This window comes from Equus asinus, chromosome X, assembly GCF_041296235.1.
Source record: "Equus asinus isolate D_3611 breed Donkey chromosome X, EquAss-T2T_v2, whole genome shotgun sequence".
NCBI lineage: Eukaryota > Metazoa > Chordata > Mammalia > Perissodactyla > Equidae > Equus > Equus asinus.
This window is the reverse complement of record NC_091820.1, coordinates 103,217,649-103,236,698: the sequence shown is the minus strand read 5'-3', so window position 1 is coordinate 103,236,698 and position 19,050 is coordinate 103,217,649. Positions and strand designations below refer to the sequence as shown.

The 19,050-nt window shown below is 34.9% G+C and overlaps 1 protein-coding gene and 1 long non-coding RNA gene across 3 annotated transcripts in view; one reads left to right on the top strand and one right to left on the bottom strand.

Moving 5' to 3' along the window:
• Positions 1–19,050, top strand: part of AMMECR1 (AMMECR nuclear protein 1) — a 107,639-nt gene that overhangs the window by 33,856 nt on the left and 54,733 nt on the right. The window contains exon 2 of one of the 2 annotated variants that reach the window (XM_014831056.3): positions 15,837–15,947. The exons of the other annotated variant lie outside the window; for it this stretch is intronic. Within the exon in view, the coding sequence (XP_014686542.1) occupies positions 15,837–15,947 (111 nt within the window). The remainder of the gene's footprint in view (positions 1–15,836; positions 15,948–19,050) is intronic. 2 annotated transcript variants of the gene reach the window in all.
• On the bottom strand, positions 1,291–13,205 carry LOC139042790 (uncharacterized). Its single transcript, XR_011499923.1, has 2 exons — positions 10,932–13,205; positions 1,291–1,898 (listed from the first exon to the last, which is right to left on the bottom strand). It is a non-coding gene; the product is annotated as an uncharacterized lncRNA (long non-coding RNA).

Genomic DNA, 19,050 nt, shown 5'->3' with positions numbered 1-19,050 from the left:
TTTATTTATGCTAGCTCTAATTTCCAGGTGTTCTTCTTTAAAGCCAATGATTCAGTTCCACATTGGAATACTATTTTCCAGCTGGTTTAGTATCAAACAACACACACACATTCTTAGTATGTGGTTAAAGAGAGTTGGCCTTGGAGCCACAATGCTTGAGTCCAAATCCTGGCCCTACCGCCTAGTAGCTATGTGACCACTAACAAGTTAATTGCTCTCTCTAATCCTCAGTTTCCGTCCCTGTAAAATGGAGGATAATAATAGTATTTACCTCACGGGGTTGTGATAGAGATTTAAAAGAGTTATAACATGTAAACACTTGAAAAAGTCCTGGCACATAATAAATGTTCAGTAAAAGTTATTTTTAGTAGCGCATATACACATAGATATATATACACATACACAGAAACATGTACAGATTGTCATGATCATTTGCAAAATGCTACTTTTTGTCTGTCTTTTATTCTTTTGTACAGTTGTAATTTAAAAATTAGGATTTTTGTCTTATTCTCAGGTAGAATTTTCCTTTTCTGCTTTGAACATTTTTTCAAAGTTCCCAGATTTTCAGCAACAAAAACCTTATTGATTTGTTTTCCAATCATATTTTCCTCTTCCATATGTGGAATTGATGATCATTCGGGCTGGATGGAATAAAGGTTGGTTTTGTTCTAGGTATAAAAGAACTTCCATTTACATACAAATAATTGATGCAGTCATTACCAGTTATTTTCATTTATTGTTAATTAAAGTACCACTTTAGTAGAGAAGGAGGGGGATGGGCACGTAAGTGTGAGTGTACCCCAGAGTAATAAAACTACATTTATTTCATTTTAAACTATAATCCCGACATCTCTAATTCAAACTGATCTTCTCAGACATATTTGGGGTGAAAAGAGAGCTATCTTTTAGTGAATCATGCGTTGGGCTAGATGCTTACATATATTATGTAATTTTGTAGTCCATATGAGAACTATTTTATTATATGTAAAAACAATCATCTGGCATTTTTTTTGTCTTACAATACAAAATGAGGAATATGTTCCTATAGAAAACAATTTTAATTGATTAGCTGTTCATTATAGCTAATTACATTAATTTTGCCACTGCTCAGTTTCATTTCTTTGAAGAAAAGATACTTTTGTGGTATGTTTACATTGGCAGAATGAGCAAAGATGCTGGCTAAGTTTGAAGGCATGAAGCTGGTCACTGAAAGACTCTTTTCAAATAAAAAGATTTTTCATCAATCTTGCAGTATTCAACTGAGACACGTATAATCCAGACATCTGCATCTTTAAATGGAAATTCGATTAGTGTTTAATGCCAAGAAGTGAGGGAGACGTAGGCCCAGTGGGAAATTACATTTCCCCTGGTCTTTGCTTCTACAGCCGTATAGAACCCTGGATTGAGTATGTGGTTCCATAGGTGCATTTCAGATCTGGAAGTAGAGAGACAGCCCTAGTTTAAAATAAAACATTTTTTATCTGTGGTATTTGTCCAAAAAGCACATGTTTGGAGTATTGTTCTTGGTGATTTTAAAGAAGAGGACTAGGTAGACTCTAGGGAAAAATTAGCCTTCAGAGATGAGCATGTTCAATAGCTCAGGTGGCAAATCTTGCTTTCTTGTCGTATTGATGTGATGAAGCTGGGTAGGTCACCATCATTTCCAGACCCTAGACGCCACCTTTGGCTAGTTTTTAGTCTGCCATGTACCTAGCAGTTCAACTGGAGACTTTTTAAACCAGAGTATTTAAATATACAGAGGAAGTTGTTGTACTTGTGCTTGTTGGTAGGTCTGCTGTGTTGTTTATCTTCCCAGGGAGTTTGGTCCTTTTGTTTAGCTTCTGTTTCATTTGTTTACAAAGTTACAGCCTTTGAAGTAGGCAGTTATATAGGACTACCTAAAGAGAAGTGTAAAATAAGAAAGTAAACAATTATTCTTCTCATTTCATTACCTTATTACCTCAGTTTCTCAGCCAGTGTCATTCCTGGATTTTGCTTTTTTTTATAGGCTCTGCACTGGCTTGCTTACTGCTATCCTAATTTTCTGTGGAAACTTAGGTTTTTCTGTGCCTCGCAGATTAGAAGCTGGCTCAATTTACTTTCTGAACATTTAACTATCCTGGTGTTGCCTGATGTGTTAATGGGAAATTTAAAAAATAATTTTATATGCTAATTTAAGGCACGTATCAAATTATATTTTTCTATTTGTTCCATCATAAAAGAACTTTGCATATCTCGTTTTCTTAATGTGGAGTTCCTGTCCTTAGGTGACTGCCCTTCTATAGATATGACGTTGTGATTACAAGATTTGTACTATTAAGACTATGAGAAACTCAGTGTTGTCTGGTACAGTAGTGAGGTAAATAGCTGTGCCATAAGATTGTTTGAATCGTCATTGCTGAAAAAATAGCCCTTTAAAAATAGCAATAACAAAACACACATACATCAGACATCATCCATGATTATTAATAACTTCCTCAGGGTTTTTTCGGTGCTGTAAATAAGATTGTTCAGATTGCATTTACTTTTTATTTTTTAAGTGTGGAAGGAGAATAAGAGGAGAGAGCTATTTTTGGCATGGGCTTAAAGAAGGAAATATCAGTGTGACTGGTAACTGACACTTTTGTCAAGTTCAGTTTTTACCTGACTGCTTTGATTTTTGTATTTCATTACTTTGGATTTTAGAGCTCTTGATTTGATATTTTTTAAGAGTGACATCTCTAACCTTTTGTTCTGAGCAGTGCGTTACCCCTGAAATTGGTTGAGTCACTTTATAGTCTTCTAAGGGCTCACCACCTGTCAAAGCTGAAGAGATCTGTCCCTTTTGCTTTCTGCTTCCTGAACCATTTTTCTGCTTGCTGTAGTCTTCTACTATTTGTGGTAGGCTTTTTCCACATTTAATATGTGAAACCTACCACAGAGTTTGACTCTTCAAGTGATTCAGTGTTAAAATGCTTTGGGACTTCCACTTTGGTCCATGACGGAGTAACTCATATAAGACTTGTTCCCTTTTGCCTCACATATCCTGCGAACAACTAGGAACTGGACAAAATATGTGGAACAACTGTTTTCACACAACGGGCAACAGGTAGCACATAACTGTGGTCACTGAGGAAAAGGGAACAAAGTGAGCCCTATAGTCACCCTGGCTTTTTGTGTACAGTCAGTTTCTGGACCATAGCATTGTGAGAGGGAACCCAAGCAGAGCCTGAAGTTTTGTTGAATTGATGAGACAGAGATGGGAACTCAGGGAGGCCTAGGAGAAAGGAATTTGTAGTGCAGAGTACTGGAGTGAGGGGCAGGGGGCGCGGGGGGGGGGGGGTGGTCAGCTACTCAGAGAAAGAGCTCTAGAAATCTGCATAAATGTCCCCTTTATCTGTGGCTGAATGTGAATCTATGCATGTGTTGAGAGAAACACCATGGGGCTGGGGAAAAACAATTCCTCAGGAGGGGTAAGCTGAAAATTTACCAGAGCTCATACAGGAATTGGAGACATTTGAGTTCCTACAGCAAGAGTTGAGAGACCTTGTTGCACACCCAGGTCATTCAGTAGAGACCCCAGAAGATCACACCTTAGTAGTAGGGCTAATGTAGCCCTACAGTAAAGGGTACTCTGAACCCAAACTAACAAAACTTAAAACCAAGCCTTGAAAAATAATTTATCTACCAAAATTTTAGATGCATGACAAAACAGACTTTAACACTCTTTGAAGGAAGACAGTAAAATCAAAATGCTCAAGAATATAATGATTATAATATCTAACATCCAAAACATTACTAGACATTCCAAGAAGCACTAAAATGTGACCCATGATCAGGAGGAAGTCAGTCATTAGAAACGGAACCCAAAATGATGGTTATAGAATTAGCAGACAAGGACTTTAAAGCAGTTATGAAACTATGTTGAACAATTGAAAGAAAAACATCAATATAATGAGGAAAGAAATTGAAGACATATAAAGAACCAAACAGAACTTCTGGAGCTAACAAGTATAGTATATGAAATGAAAAATTCACTGGATGAGATTAATAGCAGATTAGAGGAAAAGATCAATGAATTTGAAGACATAATAGAAATTATCCAATGTGAAACAGAGAATGGAAAAAGCTGAACAAAAGAAAGAGCACCTTAGTGAACTGTGGGGGCAATACCAAGCCGACTAACATACATGTAATTGAAGCCCCAGAAGGAAAGCAGAGAGAAGAATAAGCAGAAAAAAATAGTTGAAGAAATAATGGCTAAAAATTTCTAATTATGATGAAAACTGTAAACCAATAGATTCAAGAAGCTCAGCAAACCCTAAGTGGGATAACCACAAAGAAAACCACACTAAGGCTATCATAATCAAATTGCTGAAAACCAGTGGTAGAAGGAGGGTTTGAAAAGAAGCTAGAGGAAAAGAAGACACATTACATACAGAAGAACAAAGACAAGAAATCATATAAGTCTCTTCAGAAACAATGCAAACAAGAAGACAATGCAATGACATCTTTAAAGTACTGAAAGAAAAAAGTATTGTCAACCTCAAATCCTATCTTCAATGGAAAATATCTTTAAAGTATTCAAACAAAAATAAATGAATATGAAATATATTTTTCTCAAACAAAAACTGAAAGAATTGTCACCAGCAGACCTGAACTATAAGAAATACTAAAGGACATTCTTCAGGCTGAGGGAAAATGGTACCAGATAGAAACTTGGATGTCTACAAAGTAATGAAGGGTGCCAGATAAGTGCAGTAAGTGTAGGGTAAATAGAAAAGACTTTCTCCTCATTTTAAAGTTTCTTTAAAAGTTAAGTCATTGTTTAAAGCAAAATTAATCTATCATGGAATTTATAAGGTATGTAGATGCAAAAGGTATGACAATAGCCCCGAGGGATGGAAGGAGTGAAATGGAAGTATCCTGCTAAGGTCCTTATCTTGTATGTATAGTGATGTAATATCACTTGAAGGTAGATTTCAGTAAGTTAAAGATGCATCATATACAAACTGGAACAACCACCAAAAAAGGCACAACTAATAACCTAATAATGGTGATAAAAAGGAATACTAAAATATATTCACTTAATCCAAAAGAAGACAGACAAAGAGGAGCAGAGAACAGGTGGGAAATACAGAAAACAAATATCGAGTATAAAGATGGTAGACCTGAACATAATCATATCAAAGTTACATTAAATGTAAGTAGTCTAGATATTCCAATTAAAAAGTTGCATAAAGGGACTGGGCTGGTGGCGTAGCAGTTAAGTTCATGTGCTCTGCTTCAGCAGCCCAAGGTTCACCGGTTCAGATCCTGGATGAGGACCTAGCACTGCTTATCAAGCCATGCTGTGGCAAGGATCCCACATATCAAACAGAGGAAGATTGGCACTGGTGTTACCTCAAGGCCAATCTTCCTCAGGAAAAGCAGGAGGATTGGCAGCAGATGTTAGCCCAGGGCCAATCAAAAAAAAAAAAAAGGCTGCATAAAAACGCAAGACCCAAATATGTACTGTCTATAAGAAACCCACTTTAAGAATAAAGATACAGATAGGTTAAAAATAAAAATATGGAAAAAAGATACATCATGCAAACACTAGTCATAAGAAAGCTGGAGTGACTATTAATATGAGACAGATTAGACTTCAGGACAAGCAGAATTACCAGAGATAAAGGAGGACATTTCTTAATGATAAAGTGGTCAATTCATCAAGAAGACAACAATCTTAAAAGGTGTCTACTCCTAACAGAGCCTCAAAATACTTGAAGAAAAATCAGATACAACTGAAAGGATAAATAGACAAAACCACAATTAGAGTTGGATATTTCAACACTCTTAACTCTATAACTGATAGAACAAGTAGACATGAAAAATGAGTGAGGAGTTAGAAAACCTAACCAACACTACCAACTAACTGTAGCTAATTGACATTTATAAAACACTGGACCTGACTGTACCAGAATACATTTTCTTTTCAAATTCACATGGTACATTGGCTAAGATAGACCACATTCTGGGCCAGAAACCAAGCCTGAATATATTCAGAAGAATTGAAATAATACCAAGTATGTTCTCTGACCAAAATGGAATTAAATAAGAAATCAATAACAAAATCTGGAAAATTCACAAATATTAGGAAAGTACACAGTATATCTCTAAATAAATCATGAGTCAAAGAAGAAATTATAGGGGAAATTAGAAAATATTTTGAACTAAATGTAAAACACAACATTAGAATTTGTGTGATGCAACTAACACAGTGCTTAGAGGGAAATTTATAGCTGTGAAATATGGAAAATCTAAAATCAACAATCAGAGATTCCACCTTAAGAAGCAAGAAAATGAAGGACAAATTCAGCTTCAAGTAAGTAACAGGAATCAAATATTAGAAGAGTAGAAATCAGTAAAATAGAAAATTAGCAATAGAGAAAAATCAATGAAACCAATAGCCAGCTCTTTGAAAAGATCAATAAAATTTTAAACCTATAGCTATACTAATGAAGATAAAAAAGAGAGAAAAGATACAAATTAACACAAATTACCAATATCATGAAGGAAAGAGTGGGCATCATTACAGATCCTACAGAGATGAAAAGGAAAAAAGGGAATGCTGTGAATAACTTTATGCTAATAAATTCTACAACTTAGATGAAATAGAATTCCCTGAAAGAAACAAATTACCAAAACTGACTCAAAAAGAACTAGAAAATCTAAATAGCCTTATATTTATTAAAGAAATTAAATTTGTAGTTTAAAGTCATCCCATAATTAAAATATAAACTCCAATGACTTCAACGGTGAATTCTGTCAAATACTTAAGGAACAAATAAACCAAACTTGTAGAAAATGGAGGAGGATAGAATTCTTCTCAAATCATTCTGAGGCTGACTTCACTGTGATACCAAAAACTGACAAAGATATTACAAGAAATCCACAGACCAATATTCCTCAAGTACATACACACAAAAACCCATCACCAAATATTAACAAAAAAACATGAACCTCAACCTTTACCTCGTAGTATATACGAAAAGTAATTCATAATCGATCATAAACCTAAATGTAAAGCTAAAATTATAAATCTTCTGGAAGACAAGAGGAGAAAATCTTCATGATCTCCTTTGGATAAAGACCTTTGGGTCTTCTATTGGACACAAAAACATGAACCAGAAAAGGAAAATTCATAAAATTAAACTTCATCAAAATAAAAAATGTGTACTTTTCAAAAGATACCATAGAGAAAATAAAAAGACAAATGACAGACTAGGAAAATATTTGCAATGCATATATGTAATAAAGATTGGTATCCAGAATATATTTTTTAAAAGCCTACAACTCAATAAAAAGAAACGATCCAATTTAAAAATGAATAAACAAGTTGAACAAGTACTTCCCGAAAGAAGATATGTGAATGAATATTAAGCACTTGAAGAGTTGCTCAATATTCTTAGTTATCAGAGTGCTGCAAATTGAAACTTCAATAAGATACCCCTATCCATTAACTTGAATTAAAAAGAAAGACAATACCAGATGTTGGTTAGGATTTGGAGCAGCTGGCATGCTCATACAATGCTGGTAGGAATGTAGTTAGTACAGCCTCTGGAAATTGGTACAGCCAATTGGAAAATAGTTTGGCAATTTCTTATAAAGTTAAACATACACCTACTCATAGCTCAGCAATTCTCTTTGTAGGTAGTTACCTAAAAGGAATGAAAACTTATGTTCACACAAAAACTTAAATGCAAATATTATCGTAGCAGCTTTATTTATAATAGCCCCAAATGGGAAGCAACCCAAATGTTTATCGGTGGGTGAGTAGATAAACAAATTGTGGGATATCTATTCAATAGAATAGTACTCAACAAGAAAAAAGACCAAACAGCATGAATGAATATTGAAAGCATTATTCTAAGTGAAAGAAGCTAGACACAAAAGACGACATATTGGATGATTCCATTTCCATGAAATTCTAGAAGGCAAAACTGTAGTGGCCGAAAGTAGGCTACTGTTTGCTAGGGTCTGGGAGTGTAGGGAGGAGATTGATTGCAAAGAGGCACGAGGGAACTCTTTGGGGTGATGGAAATGTTCTGTACCTTGATTGTGGTTTAGGTTACATGTATGTATACATTTGTCAAAATTTTTTGGCTTTTACACTTAAAATGGGTGCTTTTATTGTATATAAGTTATACTTTAATAAAGTCGATTTTTAAAAGAAGCACTTTGGAGGTGAAGATGTCAATTCCATGCAACAAACCCCTCCACCTCTTGGGTATTTCATAGTAGAGGTTCTTGAGAGGTTGAACTGTTGTTCTGAAAGGTAAAAGAGGAGGGGGAGGAAAAAAGGCAAAGCCAACATAAGCAGCCCTGATACAAAATATGGTCTCAGTTGAGTACTTTGTCTCTAGATCCTGCCTTTCTTCTTCCCCTTAAAATGAGAAGGGCTTGCCGAATTCGTGCTACAAAGCTGAGTCTATCCAGCTCCTTTCTCCCAAAGGATCAAGTAATCCAATACAAGCACCTTCAAATCAAAACTGTTACCTTTCTAAACCCACAAAACACGTGAAAAAGAAGTATATCACAGTTTTATTGCCGCTCTTACTTATTAAGGTGGCATGTTACATCAGATCTCCTTGGAGTGGGAAACGATAAAAATCTAGAATGCAGAAGCTGGATAACTTTCCAGCCTTTTTTGTATATTAGGGTTTAAATCAATCAGCATATTTATTTCCTAACTACTCTATTTTTGGTGATTTAATGGGTTCTGAGGATAAGACAAGGTGGTAGAAGACAGGTCATTAGCTGGGAAGGTAAGATATAGGTACAAAACCCAAAACAAAACAAACAAAAAATCCCGTAGTTGATTCCCTGACTGTCCAGCATACAAATAGTCAAATGGAAGTACTGAAATACAGTTCCATAAAAATTTTTAATGGCATAAAAAATGGGTTGACTATCAATCAATATTCATTCTAAAATCCCTGATCTACTTCTCCTAGTTCTCTTAGTTTTGCTTATATTGAGTTTAGAAATCTTAACACTTCAGGAGAAGGTCACCCTTTTTTTCCTGGCCTGTTTTATATTAAAGTAATTCTTTTCATAGTAAAGACCGAGTCTCAAACCTTAAAGCTCTTTGAACAAATGGTTTTAGAATAGGAATTCCAAATAGAAATTTCATTTTGGAAATCTATAGCAATTTGTCATTTAAAATTTATTTTATGAGTTAGATTTTCAGATAATAAAGATTTGTGGTTTGTTTCTGTTACCAGAAGAAAACACATAAGTATTTCATCCTTAAAATGCTACCAGATATTAAATTTAAGACCCACTGCAGTATAAACTAAGAAAATATGTGCAAATATAGAATCTTTTTCCCAATGCAGATAGTCTTCCTCATCTAATTTGAAGCTCTAAAAAACAAAATAGTAACAGACTATCACACTGTATCAAATCTGAGACTGAAGTTTTTAAAAGGTTTACTGAAAATTGTTGATTTGGTCTTGCTAAAAGGAAGAAATAGTCCTTTCAGTTCAAAAATTGGCAGAATCAAGCTAATCCTTTAAAGTATGCTTGTGATTTGGCTGGTTGTATGTCAGTGGTGATTACCCTTGATTTACAAGACACACACTTTTAACCTTCCCAATCATCTGTAAGATTTTAGACTGCCTCTCCTCCTCTAGCATTTGCCAGTTAAATTAACATTATAAAAATGGGAGAAAGAAGAATTTTATCCTGCTAGGATAAAATTTCTAGGAACACCAGGCAGAGTACTGAAAGATTGGTAATTCCTGATTCCCACTTTCAGACATTTGTGGTCTTCTATACTAACCCTTGCTGTCTGTTTAAGCAGCGTCTCTTTATTTTCCTGAGCCCCATGGGATGCAGGGTTCTTACAGAGGTTGGAGAGAGGAGTGTGGTATAAGGCTATAATGGTGATTTAATGTATTTTCCTTATCTGCAGTAAAGGATTGGTGTGGATGAGAAATGCATTGAAAACCTTACCTTCTCCCCACCCCCCATTCTATTTACCCCCTCCTATTCCTCTCCTTTCAGGGCTTCCTATCAATTTGAATTTCAAATTATCTGGAAGCCTCATTCATTCATTAATGATTCATTCATTAAAAAGCCTCATTATGTAATATGAATTACTTAAACATTCAGATCAATACTTAGCTAAATAATTGTTAACCAATGGTAAATGGAAATTTTGATGTGGTGGAAATTAGTAGATATTAGATAGAACACCTGAGTTTGATGAAGACTGGCTATACAACAGGAAAAATGAAGCAAGAAGGTTGAGAGGGAATCAGAAAGTGTGTTGGATGAGTGGATAAAGAAGATGTGGTGTACATACACACACACACACACACACACACACACACAAATGAACTACTACTCAGCCATAAAAAAGACAAAGTCATGCCATTTGAGACAATGTGGGTGGAGCTTGAAGTATTAGGCTAAGCAAAATAAGTCGGACAGAGAAAGACAGATACTGTATGATTTCACTCATATGTGGGAGAGAAACAAACACATAGATAAAGAGAACAGATTGATGGTTACCAGAGGGGAAAGGGGTAAAGGGGCACATATTTATGGTGACAGATAAAAACTAGACTATTGGTGGTGAACACGATGCAGTCTATACAGAAACTGATACATAATAATGTACACCTGAAATTACACAGTGTTGTAAACCAATATGACCTCAATAAAATAATTTTTTTAAAAAAGGGTGTTGGGAAGCCGTCAAAGATAAACTGGTAGGTTTTGCTATGGGATTCTAAATGGGAGTAGTATAGAAGCTTGTAAATTTGGTCTAGTGTTTCTAGGCTGATCCAGCATTTCCAGTTTGTTCTGGTATCTTCTCAGCTAATTCTCTCCCCTCCTTGGAGGAGGAAGAGGAGGAGGCGGAGGAGGAGGAGGAGAAGGAGATTTGTGCTTATGCTCACCTGTGTGGTACTGTGTAGTATTCTTGGGATTTTCTTATTCTCTGGTATTTTAGAAGACATCTCACTTTGTTACTCACAATTTTCTTTTTCCTATACTGGGGGAAAAAATTAAATTGGTAGTAAGAAAATATGGAGAACTAGTTAGGTTCTAACAATAACCAGTTTGGTGACTCTGCACTTAGTCTGCCTGGATCACTTTTGGTTTTTCACCTGTAGAATGAAGAGGAAATAGGTAATCTCTTAAAATCTCTTTCTGCTAATAACCTTAGATACCTTATTATATAAACTTTGAACTATGTGGTAAAGTCTTTTTTTGGGAATTTGTGCTCCCACAAAATTCATATGTTGACCCCCCCCAACCTCCAATATGACTGTATTTGGAGGTAGGACCTGTAACGAGATAAAAGGTTAAATAAGGTCACAAGGATGGAGCCCTGATCCAATAGGATCAGTGTCTTTATAAGAAGAGATACTAGAGAGCTCTTTTGCACACTCGCTGTCTCTCTCGTTCTGAAAGCTTAGAGGAAAGGCCATGTGAGGATAAAGCAGGCATCTACAAGCCAGGAAGAGAGCTCTCGCTAGAAACAGAACCCTACTGGAACCTTGATCTTTCCAGCCTCCAGAACTGTGAGAAAATAAATTTCTATTGTTTAAGCTGCCTATTCTGTGGTATTTTGTTACGGCAGCTCAAGCAGACTAATACAGGATTTAACCATATTGAGTACATTTTCACAAATTGAATCTTCAGTTTATATAATTTGAGAATGAGATATATAGCTTCTTTGTGTAGAAATAGGACATGAAAGATTTTAACTTAGTGGTGGAAGGAAGACTCCACCATTTCTGTTTTTCTCTGAGCTTCTAGATCCTGGGAATTATGGTATTGAGTTGGATGTTATGAGTAATACAGTTGGATGTTTGAGTCAATTTGCTGAGGAACCTGAGTACAGTTGAGAAGCCATCATTATTTGATGGCAGAAGAAAAGAACCAAGCCAGAGGGCTTACTTTCTTTTCCTGTATCTACCTACAGTGTAAATAAGCTTGTGGAATTACTCTTATAGTAATTAGTATTATATTGATGGGGACTGATATTATATTGTTAACGTTACCACCTACAAATCTCATTCTAAAGAATTTCATTCTAAAGAAGAGCAAATTGCCTAAATGGGGACTGCAAATGTCTGAGGCTTTTCTTTAACCACTGCTTTTGCCTTGGTATGACAGGGCAGATAGGATTTATGGTAAAGTATTGTTAAGTAAATATACATTTTTCATCGTTGTACCCCCTCCCACAAACATATTTCTAATCTGGTCTGCATCAGTAGGATAGTCTTAAAAGAGAAGCTTAGACAACTTGGGATGGGGAGTCTCCTGTTCAGATTTACACTGCTTTTCTGTACTTTTACTGATTACATGCAACTACATTTCCCTGAGAACTACTATTGACTTGACGGTATTGGCTGCCAGTTGGCTGGGAGGATTCACCTAGATTAGGTGATTACTTCCTGTTCCTGTCTACAGGCTTGGAAAAGTGGAGAGAGTTAACTTTCTTCCAAAGGTTTCTCAGAACATAGTGGTACAAAATGTTCAGAAGGAGGAAAATTCCTTAAAAACCTATGTCTGGTTACCCTCAGATAAACATTTCCATTAGTATTTAATTTCGTTTTGAGCCCCTTTCTAGTTTGTAGAGTTGTTTTCAATGTATGTAGGTGGCCTTAAACTGTATGGTAAAAGTATTTTCCAAAAATGTTCAATCTTTGTCTTACTGTGAACTGTTTTCCTTATTTTCTTGTCATTGAGCACCTCCTCTCAACAGGCTCAAATCCCTTTTTCTACTTTGACCTGTCTCTGAATTTGCTGATGTCTTATGTCCTTTTGGGAACTCATACATGTTTTAATAACACATTTAAGAATGAAATTGCCTATTTCTTCCCTCTGTATGTTGGGAAAAGAAAAAAAAATTGTCGCTATTTTTAGATAATATGTATTGAATGTTCCAATAGTCATTGCCCTGTGCAAAGTAATTATCAGACACGAGATACAATCTCTTGTACTCAGTGATGTTTATTCTGTTTTAGTCTACTTTAAAATGCTTAACTTCCCAAGTTCTTTTCCTCATGAAATGTTGCTTTTAGTTATTTGGGTATTTTTTTAAGTTCCATGTATGTGTTCCTTATAACAGACATTGGATGAACATTTGTAAATGAGAAATTAGAGTCCCAGATTTTGAAGGAATAGTTTTATTCTGTCTACTAAAAGTCTGATTTCTTCCATCTTCAGGCATCTGTCCTAAACACAGTGGGGTTGTCAAGTAGCAATCCCTCCCATCTTTGACACAGATACTTCCCCGCAATACCAACCCCCAAAGTGGATGTTACCCGGGGCAGGTAAGGAACAGGGAAAGTGCAGAAGATTCTGCATCTGCTCTGCCTCTTATGAGGGTTCTTGAGAACACATATTCAACAGTGCCTAAAATTCATAAAATGTTAAGTCTGGAAGAGACCATAGCAAGTTATGAAGACTGTCAGACTCCTTCCTGTTCCCTAAAACTGGTGTGCACTTTTACATCTCCATGCCCTTGCTTATTATAGAGTGCCTTCTCTCCCAGCCTGCTTGGTAAAGGGCAGCTTATCTTCTAGCACCTTACCCCCTGAAGTAATCATCCCCATCATCAGTGATAGTATGGCATAATAAGAAACTATATAGAATTTTCCTCCACTATGTGTTTGAATGCCCTCCAACATATTTCATAATATAGTGTTTAATTGGTATTCTTTTTTCTATTTACCCTACAAATTTTGAATGTTTGAGTAGATAGGATTATAGTAAGAATGATATACATATATATTTTAGAGGGATAAATGAGAGAACTGAAGGTAAAGTACTTTTAAATGCCTTTCATTTCTAGTGTTTTTGATAGGAAATGAATTCACTCACACTTTTAGGTATCTCACTCAAGTCACTGAGGAAGAGAATATAAAACTTACTGTGTTACTGAGAAGCCATCATGGTATTTTAAAGACATGTTATTATATTACAGTATGATTCACTATGTTTTGAATCTGTCAAGGGGCTTGTCTTACGTAGAGATATTTTATATAGCCGTTGTTATGGGAGAGGATTGATGTCTTACTGTCCATATAATGCTTGCTGATGTTGACTCTACCACGTCAGAAAGGGAAAAATGAAGAGGTGAAATTCGCTTTTAAAGATAATATGTGACTTTTAGTATTTGTATGAGTAAAAGAAGAATTGGTGAGAAAATAATCCCATCTAATTCTTGTCTTCCTAATCACCTACTAGTCAAGAGCAATTAGAGAAAATTTTCAAGTGGAGCATTAGAATCTTGTCTTGAGTTAGAAGATGTTTAGTACATATGATGTAGAAAGCAGAAAACCTGGAATTTTGCTTTTTATTTTAGTACCTTTAGCGTAGGTCATCCAGCACGTAAATACTAACGTCAGCAATAACTTGGCCTTATACTTTAGTCATCTTCTTCAATGTCTCTGGGCATTTGCCTCTTGGAAGAAGGTATTTCTTAGTACTGCTCCTCCCTGGTTTGTATATGTTAGTTATTTGGGAACCTGTCTGCCATTGTGGCTGCCTGTCAGACTCAGCATAATTTAAATGTTTGAGGTGGGTGATTGAAGTACTTGAACAGGATGTCTTTTCACCCAATTGCTGATGACTGACTAGAGAGTACTTTATAAAGAATGTGTTCTCTAGCTCAACAGCATTCTACAAGAAATATGTGAAATATGATACGTCCCCCTAAAATTTAAATTTTTAGAGAGCAGAAATGTATTATACCAATAATACTGTGAATGTTTATGTTAACACAAACTATCCCTAACTGTGGGGTAGTAATCTTTTTACATAGTGTCCTAAAATGAGTAAATTAATTTATTTAATAAAAACTGACATATAAATTGCTTCTATTTAGAAAATAATTGTTTTTAGACTTAACCATTAATCGAGGCTGTCAGTGTTTGCTATAGAACCCAAACATCTACTGCATTAAACTTCATTTAAAACTACATTACCTTCTTGATGCCATTTTATTATAATTGATACTTTGATATTTGATGCTTGAGAGATTATATTTATTAGCAACAATTTTATCTAATAATTAAAATAAATTTTCTGGTTTCAGAGTATTGCTTTGTTAATATTTGCTGTTGCCCTTCACCTCTCTGAACCCTACTCATTTTTCTATGCCAAACTGAAGAAGACCAAACTCAATGAATTTTCTTCTATCCCAGTAGCTTTATTTATGGCATTTTGAATGTGGTTTATAGCACTTACTTCCTTTTTTCTTGTGTTAGCTTTGAACATGCCTGCCTCCTGTTCTGGCTCCTAGAGAGCAACAACTATGTTTTAGGCAACTTTGTATCTCTTGTAAGACCTTTCACAGTACTTTGCCCTGATATGTTCAGTAAGTATTTATTGAAATGGTTGATTTTTCCTGCTGATTTTCTAAGCTAAACTTATCAATCAATCAGTAACTTGAGGTTTAAATGAGGAATCAGGCAGTCAGCCATGATGGTTAAGGCTCTGTAGTCAAGATTGCCCAGATTTGAGTTCCTACTTCATTATGTGGTAACTGTGGGACTGCCTGATCTGTAAAACAAAATGTTAGTATCAACCTCCTAGAGTTGTTAATGAGGATCAACACGGATAATTTGTTTTAAACATTTATTGTGCTTCCTAACATATAGGATACGCTCAATACAATGTAGCTATAGCTCTTGCTAAATACAGTCCTATTGGGCTAGACTCAGCCACTTGAGAGCCTGTCATTTGGTCTTTATAGCTCAGGCACCTAACTTTGCATATAGTAAATACTCAATAAATACTTGCTTGAGTTGAACTGATTGATTTACCCTATTTTTATCTTCCAACAGCCCACTGTTTGTAACATGGAAGATTGGTCGAGACAAAAGATTGCGTGGATGCATAGGTACTTTTTCTGCCATGAATTTGCATTCAGGACTCAGGGAGTACACACTTACCAGGTGAAGACCAATTTTTGTTACCTCTGCTTCTACATTAAAAAAAAAAAACTTATGAAACTTGAACCTGATACTTTAACTCCTTTTTCTTTACTAAATTGTCAACATTCTTGACTCCTTTCATGTCAGATTTTTTCTTCTCTTCAACCAATTGCCTTATCTCTGGTAAAATGTTATTGATACGTATTATCATAATATGAAATACTGTGATTACATGTATTCTGCCATAGATATTTTGAAGTGGTTTTTTTTTTCTTTCAGTGGCCAACTTATTTTGTATAACTTGAAAATCAATGACCAAATGTCCATGAGTTACCAAAATGTATTATCTCCATAATAAGTCATTGAGACTTCTCTGTTAGGCTTTTTAAAAATTGTTAATGTCTATTTCTTCTTACACATTTTGTTACACTTCTATGTACTTTTGAAATTGAAGGGAGAACCTACAAAGAAAGTGATAATCATTCACATTCACACTTTACTCAGAATTAATTGTAGCTTTCTTATTTTGTTTCATCTAACACAAGGATAAAGTAATGAATGCCTCATTACAGTTGTTAAGGCTTTGTTCTTAATTTCTGAATCAAAAAAGCTATCTAGCATGCCATCTGATTTTTTGGTTCACGTTTAAATTCCTAGCAAATTGTTTTCCAAAATTATTTCAAAAGAAGAAAATTCCTTAAATAATAAGCTGTTAATAAAGGAATTTCCTGTTTTTGTTCACATTTCAGGGTGATTATCTGATACAGTTTCTATAGTTTAATATGCACAGTGTCTGTCCAACGAGAAATTGGTCCCTGCTGACTATTGGTACTTGGGGCAAGTTGTTTAACCTCCAATAGATAAAGTAGTGATTAAAGTATTTTGTTCTATATATTTAATAGGGATGTTGGGGCATGAAGTAATAATCACTTCTTTTCTTCAGGATTAACATTGTGGAACATTCATTATTTTACTGTAGAATTGCATAAATGCAGCTCATAGCATCAGTTAATAAAATGCTGGTACCCAAGTTTAGTATTCTTATATTTGAAGGTGTAGCTCACAGCTACAGGGTTTTCTTAGATTACAGTGAAGCCCAGAAAGAAAAGCAAGGGCTCGGAGGGTCATATTCATTCTTAGATTGTCACAGGTATTAGAAATTGGGTGTTTGGACTCCATTAAATAACATACATGAGGTAAAGGGGTCAAAACACATATTCTGGAAATAACTTCAACTTGCTAAAGATAATGTAAATGCTAGTGTAGGCATATTAGATTTTTTTTTCCTAACATGAAATACCATGGGCTCATTTTGGGACTTCAGCAAATTCTACCAGCGACTACCACTTTGGGACAGGTGCATATGAAATTACTCTTTTAACAGCTAATCAAAGGCAATTTATTATACATTTTCTAAAATACGTTGTTATGAGGACCACTTGTTTCTTGGTAATGCTTGAAGAAAGGATTCTGTGGCCACAGAAATTTTGAGAACAGTGTTTAACAAATTTAAATAGCTCCACTCACTGTAGGACTTTGCAGAACCTTTTATGTTAATGGTGTTGTGAATCTCTATGAGAGAGACAGAATGCAGATTTTCTCAGCCTTAAACTTGTTTGACTGCAGAAAAGCCTTTTTATCCTCCCTCCCCGGTGTCTTATGCCATTCGGGTTCCAAGGAACACATTTTCGGAAACACAAGTCTGTTAGAAAATTTCCATTTTTCTTTAGAGTTGGGAAGTCTGAGTTGATAGTATAGACACCCTTTGTACTTTCTAATGAAATTGTGCCAGAAATCCCAGTTTCAAATATTATATACTTTAGAAATCCTTAGTAGTAGTAACTAGTAGCAATTTGGTTTTATTTAAAGAAAATATGAAATTCTTTTGCCTACGTTGATAAGAAGGGATGAAAATATCCAACTTGTCTGGTCTTGTGGATCTGTCTCCTAGGATAATTACCAGAAGAATTACAGTATGTTTTTCTGACAATAATGTGATTCTCAATGAATCATTCAAATAGTTGAACTTGGAAATTTGCCTACATTTGTATACCTGGTTACTCTCATTGCAGTCTATGGCTCTTCCTATTTACTTTTTAACTTTTTTCTTATGTTTCTCTCCGACTTCTTGAAATTGTATAGAGCACGTTAGAGAGATGTGTATGTTTGTGTATGTATATACATATATACATACATGGTCTTCTCATTTTTGTTTGGCTTAATTTGTTTTGCTCAATATGATAGTAAGAATGAAGTTATTTGGAAAGAATGAACAAAAGAAAACAAGTCTTAAAATATACAGTTGCTCTTTCTTCTCAGTTCATTTTAGAGTCAAAACTGTAAAAAGTTGCAATATCATATCTTTCAGTCTGCTAGGGCACTTATCATTTCTATATGTTGTTGTTGTTGTTATTAATAACTACAGCTTATGAAGAGCTTAGTACATGACAGACACTGCAGAGGAGCTTTATATGCATGGGCCTCACAACAACTCTTTGGTATTAATATCCACATTTTAAAAATGAGAAAACTGAGATTTACAGAATTTAAATAATTTACCCACTCACACATCTAGTAAGTAGTAGTACCAGGATTCAAACACAGGCCATCTGACTGTAAAGTCCAAGCTCTTAACTGCTATATTTAGAATAAGACAAAATAAGCTTTACTGAGAATTTATGTTTTGCAGCTTTGTCATGAAAATAATGAACTTGAAAGCAGGTTACTATAAATTGTACAAATCATGGATCAATAATTCTTGAAAAATCCTAGTTAGGAGTTAAGATTGAAATTTTGGAACATTATTTTAAATTCTGGAAAATCTGTAGATGAGATTATAAAAAGTATATAACTCAGGGTTATATAGACTAGTCAGAAGAAAATTGACTTGGAATAATGTAGAAAAGAATAACGCTTATTACAAAAATATGCTACTGTGTGATATGAAATTGTATTCTTTGGCTACATGTAAATAATGGACTAGACTTCAAGAAGAATACAGTTTTCCTTAACATAACAATTGGTGATTCTTGGAGTCTGGTCTTCCAATCTTAAAAACCCATAAATCACAAAATTTACAAATGGAATCAAATTAACTTGAGGGTTGAGGATAAAGGGGAATGAG